Source organism: Otolemur garnettii, unplaced genomic scaffold (assembly GCF_000181295.1).
Source record: "Otolemur garnettii isolate 467f Iridium unplaced genomic scaffold, OtoGar3 scaffold00251, whole genome shotgun sequence".
Classification (NCBI taxonomy): domain Eukaryota; kingdom Metazoa; phylum Chordata; class Mammalia; order Primates; family Galagidae; genus Otolemur; species Otolemur garnettii.
In genome coordinates this window covers 424,200-432,322 of record NW_003852646.1, presented here as the reverse complement: position 1 = coordinate 432,322, position 8,123 = coordinate 424,200, and the positions used below count along the sequence as shown (strand labels likewise).

General features: G+C 38.4%; 1 protein-coding gene across 2 annotated transcripts; it reads right to left on the bottom strand.

The window, feature by feature from the left end:
- Window positions 1-6,000: 6,000 nt before the first annotated feature.
- On the bottom strand, window positions 6,001-6,615 carry LOC100947950 (DNA-directed RNA polymerase III subunit RPC8-like). 2 transcript variants are annotated; one of them, XM_012813238.1, is made up of 2 exons: window positions 6,409-6,615; window positions 6,001-6,330 (listed from the first exon to the last, which is right to left on the bottom strand). In XM_012813238.1, exons 1-2 carry the CDS (start codon window positions 6,613-6,615, stop codon window positions 6,001-6,003), a joined length of 537 nt encoding a protein of 178 aa, XP_012668692.1. The 2 variants fall into 2 exon arrangements, with proteins under 2 accessions (XP_012668692.1, XP_012668693.1); XM_012813239.2 differs by having other exon boundaries at window positions 6,001-6,615.
- Between the last annotated feature and the right edge of the window lie 1,508 nt (window positions 6,616-8,123).

Below are 8,123 nucleotides of genomic sequence, written 5' to 3'. Positions count from 1 at the left end.
ATATCTAAGAACACGAAAACTAGGGCCTCCTTCTGAAGGTCTTTTAAAACAAAGAATAATTCAAGAGAGTAGACACAGTTGAACTAATGGGGAACCAAAATGAAATTGAGCCAACAAAATGATTAAAATAGAAGTGGAATGAGACTGAACTAACACTGGATAGTTACGTAAGGAGACAGGGTGACCCAGAGCACTGAGCAGGTTCTTGTCTTTGGAGAAATATTGCAGAGGACACCCCAGCTTGCTAGATGCCCCCAACAGAAAGAATTCCAGAGAGTGAGGGAATGGAGCTGCCAAATTAAGAGCATTTCTGCTCCTCCTTATTGGCCCAAGGCTTTTCCTGTAGACTCTCCCCCTTCAATATACCTGGGGATCCCAAGGGGAACAACTCATCTCAGTTCCATCATCCCTACTTTATGGGGTTCCATTACCTTCACTTTGCTGGATTAGCAACCCACAGATAATGAAGGCCAACATCACTGGAGTCATGGCTCCTAGGAGAGCGGAAGCTCTATGTTCTGAGCAATCTGGAACACTTTGCACAGTTAAGACGCTAAGTGGTCACCTTTTCTAGTCTATCATGGGTGATGAACCAGCAAGGGGGGAGAATGCCATGCCACCTAGATCACCAGACCATTAATTTGCAGCATGGAGGGAGCATGACACAATAATGCCTAGTTCTAGAAATTATTAGAGGAAATTGAGGCTTTATGAAATAACCCATAATCCCATAGATCTGTAGGGTACGATGGAAAGAAAACCCCCCAAAGGAAGTTTTTCATAACTCTAGATGGGGTGACTTGTTTCCCCTTTGTCTGTATACAGCACCTTGTACACACCCAATGATAGCTGAGTGGTGTGTAAATGCACCACTTGTGGCAGGCCAATAGCTTATGATATCCAGCAGAGTATTCATCTTTTCTTCTGAGTGACTGCCCCAATATGAATCCCTGTGAAACAAGGAACATACTTTCAAAAATTGTTAAGCTTCCCATCAACTCGGGAATGGATTAACAATGAATTGACAAATGTATGCACACCATGGAATGAATATTATTCAGTCACAAAAAGGATGCTGACTTCACATCTTTTGTAATATCCAGGATGGAGTTCTCACATTCTTCTTAGTAAAGTATCACAAGAAGGGAAAGGCAATTATCCAATGTACTCAATACTCATATGAAGCCAGTAGATGATCTGATGCATGCCCACATAGGAGAAAAATTCATTTCAATCCAATTTGGGGGAAGGGGTAATGAGGAAGGAGGAAGGGGAGAGGGTTAGGATGCTCTCACTGAATGGGCATGGGATGGGGGTGTTTGGAATACCTTTTGTGTGGGAGACATAACCACAAGAGGGACTCTACCTACAAAATCAAATATTTTGACCTGGTTATTTGTACCCTCACATTAACCTGAAGTAAATTTAAAAAAAAAAATTGTTAATTTCCTAAGACTCCATTTGAATGTGAGACAGAAGGGATTTGGAATTAATAGGAAAATAGGTTTTCCCCCCATTCAGAGATATAAATAAGAAAAAAGTTTTGAGAGCGAAGAAACATTTTAAAGGTAGAGAGAGAGGTTTCATGTAAAATTGTTCCTCCTGCCAAAGGAGAGAAATATAGGAGACATTTTTTTTTAAATTGATCAGCACTTTAGCTCCTGACTGCATTTCTCTCAGAAGCATTTAATACCGTTGGATCCCAAGGAAAGCAAGAAAAAACTTGTTTAAAATTCAAGGCCATGTATTTTTCAGGAAACAATACATCCCCCCCCCCCAATACATGTTCAGTGTTGTTGAGTTTTGTTTTTTTATTCTGAAGTATAAGGAATCTATATGTTCTCATCTGCTGGAGATGTAGTTGGTGAAGTTAGAGAAGTGAGTTAAAGAAATAGAAAAGCATATAAGGGAAACTTGGGAGCTTGATCAAGAATTTTCTATGAAGAGAAAAGTAATTCTGCAATTGAGAGATGCAAGATGAACTGCCAAAGTCAGAGATCATAGAGAGGGTGTCAGAAAAATCCATGGCAGCATGTGGGTGCTCATGGACCACCCAAACGTCACCTAATCAAGGTAGTATTAAATACCACCAACTCCATGAGAATGGTTTGCAAGGACAATGGTCACAGAGCCTTCCTTCCATAAACGGACCCAGGCAAGTCAGAGATGGATACCCCACTTCTGAACATCTGCTTTTGCTTTGCACACATTCTCTGCCCTGCCATTGGTGGAAAAGTAGATGAGGAGTAGTAGGGGTGGGATAAAGTAACATAAAGACGAGGGGGGAAGGAGAGGGGAGTGCTATGTGGTGTTTATTAAAATCTACGTCGGGCACATTGGCTAATGCCTGTAATCCCACCACTCTGGGAGGCCGAGGCAGGTGAATCGTCTGAACTCACTGGTTCAAGACTATTCTGAGCCAGAGCAAGACACCATCTCAAAAAAAAAAAAAGAAGAAGAAGAAGAAAAAAAAAATAGCTGGATGTTGTAGCAGGCACCTGTAGTCCCAGCTACTCGGGAAGCTGAGGCAAGAGAATCGCTTGAACCCAAGAGTTTGAGGCTGCTGTGAGCAATGACGCTATGGCACTCCACTGAGGGCAACAAAGTGAGACTCTGCCTAAAATAAATAAATAAATAAAATCTGTGCCACTAAGAAAATAATTCTTAATGATTCTTAGTCATCTCTCCCCCAAATCAGTGGAAATTTCTGACTCTCCTTGAAGACATTAATGGAAATAGAGTGTCACGGCCGAGAAAAGTCGATTCAGTTATAAAATAGATTTCATGGTTGTACAGCTTGCATCTGGTTTACTATTCCTGTACTTCTCCCTATGTGAAATTTCTATATTTTAATTGAAATTTTAAAATCTCATCACTCTTCCTCACTAACCTATAGTATGTATATCTGTCTGTGTGCTCTCATCAGATTAGAGGCACACACTAAATATTAAATGAAAACATGGCTTTTATCCGAAGTTACATATGTACGTAGGTGTATCTTATGGATGTCCAGCAAGCATCCAGCCACTGTTAAGACCACTTTTCACAATACATGGCTGGATATTTTCTGAACAGAAAATTTCTGTGGCTTAGGCTGGCATGCCTGTTAATCACAGAATTCTTTCTGACTGAGGCTGAGCAGAATTTCAGAATCCTTCCTAGGAAAGTTGGCAACTTTATGATCTATGACCTAAGCCCAAACTCTACTTTATAAATGGGAAGATAGAGGCTGAGATAAGGGTCTCTGTATGATCCTCTACTGTGATCCAAGTTATCTACGTGAGTGGTCTACCACCAGAGAGACAAGCTAATTATAGCTCCTCATTTCACAAATGAACACATTCTGTCTTCAAGAAGGAAAATGGCTTGCCCCAAAGTAAAGTAATATGTTACACGGTTAGAGACCATGAAGCAAGACTGTTTCATTTCAGTGGAGAAAATCTGCTAAGGGGAAGAAAAACAGAAAAAAGAAGCAATAATAACAGTGAAGAATGTCCAGAATTACCACAACATTCTGCAAAGGGATCGCAGCAGTGAATTTTGTGCATGTGTGGTGGTGGTAGCCTTAGTTATCATGAATGTATTCACATCTTCTCTGGACATGGATCTGTGGTCCAGGAATGTCATTAAGTAGGTGTTACTAGCCAATGTTTGGATATAAACTGGATGTTAGGTGGTCGCTGGATTTGAGACACCTTCGATAATATTTTCTTTCTTTTTCTGCTAGTGAATCATGCCTTCAGCTCTTTAAAACTTCAGTTTGGTATTTTTAAAAAGAGAATTCTGGAGGCACTTTGTGTTATCATTTTGCCTAGGTTGCATCAGAGCATCGCTGAGATTAAGGTAATCTATACCTTAATCTATCTAAGACAAATAAATACATGTATTCCTCACTCTCCCTTCTTGTGATGCTGCATGATTCCTGAAGTATAGTTTTATGCAACCCAACACAAAAACTTTCCTGAACGCCTAGATGCAACTGAAACGTTAGCTCCTTACTTACAGTGACTTAGATAAATGTATTTATGTATTACTAACTATTCAAGTCTTTAATCCACTTTGAGTTGTTTTTTTTTTGTATATATGTGATGTAAGGGTCCAATTTCATTCTTTTATGTGTGGATATCCAGTTTTCCCAGAATCTTTTATTGAAGAGACTGCTGTTCCACACATTGCATGTTCCTGGGATATTTCTAGAATATTGATTGATCTTAAATATGTTGATTTATTTCTGGGCTCTCCATTCTGTTTCATTGGTATATGTGACTTTTTATGCCAATACCATGCTGTTTGATTACTATAGCTTTGTAGTGTATTTCAAAGTCAGGTAGTGTGATGCCTCCAGCTTTATTCTTTTTACTCAGGATTGCTTTGGCTATTTGAGGTCTCTTGTGAGTCTATATAAATTTTAGAATTTTTTTTTCTATTTCTGTGAAGAATGCCATTGATATTTTGATAGGAATTGCATTGAATCCATAAACCATTTTAGGCAGTATTGTCATTTTATCCATATTAATTTTTCCACTTTGTTAAGCATGGAATATCTTTCCACTTTTTCATGTTACCTTCAATTTCTTTAATCAGTGTTTTATACTTTTCCTTGTTTAGATCTTTCACTTCAGTGGTTGAATTGATTTCTAGATATTTTTTATTCTTTGTAGTTGTTGCTAATGGGATGACTTTCTTGATTTTTTTTCAGATTGTTCTCTGTTGGTTCACATAAATGTGACTGATTTTGAAGGCAGCAATAAAAAAGAAGCATGTCAAATATAAGGTTAAAGAGATCATTTTTTTAATACTTGAGTCTTGCTATAGGTGTATCCTGTAATTTTACTGAATTTGTTAATCAGAATTGAATGAATTGAATTTAGAATATTTTGTATATGTCCATTAGGTCCATTTGGTTTAAGATATACTGTAACTCCATTGTTTTCTTTTTGATTTTCTGTCTGGATGATCTGTGGATTATTAAAAGTGACATATTGAAGTCCCCTATTATAACTGTATTGCTTTCTGTTTCTTCCTTCAGATCTATTAATATTTGGTTTATAAATTTAGGTGCACTAATGTTGGGTGCATATGTATTTATAATTGGGATGTCTTCTTGATGAATTGACACTTTGTCATTATATAATGACTTCCTTTGTCTCTTTTTATAGTTTTTTGCCTTACTATTTTTTCTCATGCGGATATAACTATCTTTACTTTCTTTTGATGATTATTTGAGTAAATTTTTTTTTTTATCCCTTCACTTTTAATCTATGTGTGTCATTAACAATAAAGTGAATCTCTTGTTGGAAGCATATAATTGGGTAAAATCCATTTATTCACAAAATTAGATAATTTAATCCATGTATATTCAAGGTAATTATTGATAGGCAAGGACTTCTTATTGCCACATTGTTAATTGTTTTCCAATTGTTTTTTAGATTCTTTTTTTTCTCTCTTCCTCTCTTTTGTGGTTTGATGATTTCTATCATGGCATTCTTGGGAACCTTTCTTTTTAATCTTTTGCTTATCTATTATAGGTTTCTGTTTGTTTACCATGAATCTTATGTAAAATAATTTAACACAAGCTATTTGAAACCGATAGCAACTTAATTCTGAACACATAAAAACTCCACATTTTTACTATGCCTCCACTTTTGTTTTTGATGTCAGTATTTACTTTTTTTACACTGTGAATTTTTAAACAAATTGTGGTAGCTATTATTATTATTATCATTTTTTTGGTGCTGACATTGTTTATTAAATGTCCTTGCTGTCTGTCCCTGCAAGCCAGAAGTCCCTGGGGACAGTAGGACTTCAATAGCACCTCCAGGAGGAGGCCAGGACAGTGTGGGGAAAAGCTGGTGGGCACTCCTGGCCTCTCTCCCCACCTAGCTCCAGGCAGCACATTCCTCTGTATTGCCTTGGCGGCTGATGTCTTCACAGCTGGCTGCACCACTCCTGGGGATGAGTGGGGTCTGCTGATGGGCAGGTCCACGTTGAGCCCCGGGTCTAACTGCTGGTCCACCAGGAAAGGTGGCCCAGGCCTGGCTCACTGATGGATCCCACCAGTGCGTATGGGGCCTCCTTCTTCGGCAGCTCCTCACGGGAAGTGGTAGCCTCAGCCGAGCTGGGTCCTGTTGGGGACGTACCCACAAAGCTCTGGTCCACGACCTGGAAGTGAATCTCCTCACCAGTGTCCATGTACAGGTCGTGTGCTCCTTCCTCTGTCTCATATTCCCACACCCACACCTGCTCTGCATCGTCAAACTTGGCTGGCTGCTGCAGCGACTCCGGAGGGATAAGGATGTCATCGAAGAACCCTAGAGAGACGTGTACTCCCTCGGGGCTACAGCCTTTGATCTTCCCAATCAGAATCTCGTCCAGGAAAGGATGGAAGACCACATAGGGAAAATGGACTTTGGTGTGTGACATGTCATCCCCTGGCGACACGTAGGCATCCTCCAGTTTGGTGATGGCAAACAGACAGATGCAGAGTCCCACGTTGTACACAACCTTGTTGGTTAACTTCTTGTTCAGCTCCTCGGCAATGGAGTTGTTGAGCTTCCTCTCCAACTGCCACAGTGGGATTCCCACGGTGTCCGCCATCTCCACCAGGATGAACATCCCAGCTTGCGCTGGGGCTCATGCTATAGCTGGTAGCTATTATTTTTAATAATTTTGTCTTTTAACCTTCATACTAAGAATATGTGATTTACACAGAGTCATTATAGTATTATGAATTTGACATGTCTTACTCTTTCTTACCAGGGAGTTTTATTCTTTTATATGTTTTAGTGTTTCTAATTAGCATTCTGTGCTTTTAGCTTAAAGAACTCCCTTACCATTTCTTGCAAGGCAGGTAGTAGTGATGAACTTCCCTCCTCTTTGGTTTAGGAAAATCCTTCATTTCTGAAGTGTAGCTTTGCTAGGTAATGTATTTTTGGTGGCAGCTTTTTTCTTTCAACATTTTGGACATATCATTCTACTCTTTCTTGTCATGTAAGGTTTCTGCTGAGAAATCTGGTAATAACCTTATTTAAATCTTCTTATATTTGACATGCTTCTTTTTTCTTGCTGCCTTCAAGAACTTTTCTTTGTCTTTCATTTTTGAGAATTTGATTATGTCTTGGTGTAATTTTGATTAAATCTGATTGAAGAATTTTGAATTTGCTGGCCTGAATATCTTTCTCCAAATTTGAAAAGTTTTCTATTATTATTATTATTATTATTAATTTCAAAATATTAAGGGAGCACAAATGTTTTAGGTTAAATGGATCATTTTTTTTAAATACTTGAGTCTTGCTATAAGTGTGCCTGTCAGCAAATAGTGTTTGTATGTACCCATCAGGTTGGTTAGGTCCCCCTCACCTTCTTGCCCCCAGCCCACTGGTTGCTTTACGGTGAGTTTTACTTCTTTCTGTGTACATGTGTGCTCATCAGTTCCAATTTAATAATGAGTACATGTGGTATTTGTTTTTCCATTCTTGAGATACCTCACTTAGGAGAATGATCTCTAGTTCATCGAGATTGATGTAAAATGTATTAATCTATCTTATTTGTGGCCAAGTAGTACTCCATGGTGTACATGTATCACATTTTATTACCACTCATGAACTGATGGGCACGTGGGTTGACTCCACATCTTTACAATTGTGAATTGTACTGCAATAAACATTCAAGTGCAGTTGTATTTTTGATGAAATGACTTCTTTTCCTTTGGGTAAATGTCCAGTAGGGGGATTGCTGGATCAAATGGTGTGTCTACTTTAGTTCTTCTTGGAATCTTTACATACTATTTTCCATAGAGGCTATACTCATTTGAAGTTCCATCCACAGTGTATAAGCCTTCCTTTCTCTCTGCATCCATGCCAGCATTTACTGTTTCTGGAGTTTTTAATAAATGCCTTCTAACTGGGATAAGGTGATATTGTGGTTTTAATTTGCATTTCCCTGATGATTAGAGATGTTGAGCATTTTTTACATTTATTGTCCATTTATCTTTCTTCTTTAGAGAAGCTTCTGTTCTTGTTTTTTGCCTACTTTTTAATAGGATTATTTGTTTTTTTCTTGCTGATTTGCTACAGTTCTTTGTAAACTCTGATTATTAGTCCTTTATCAGATATGTAGTTTGT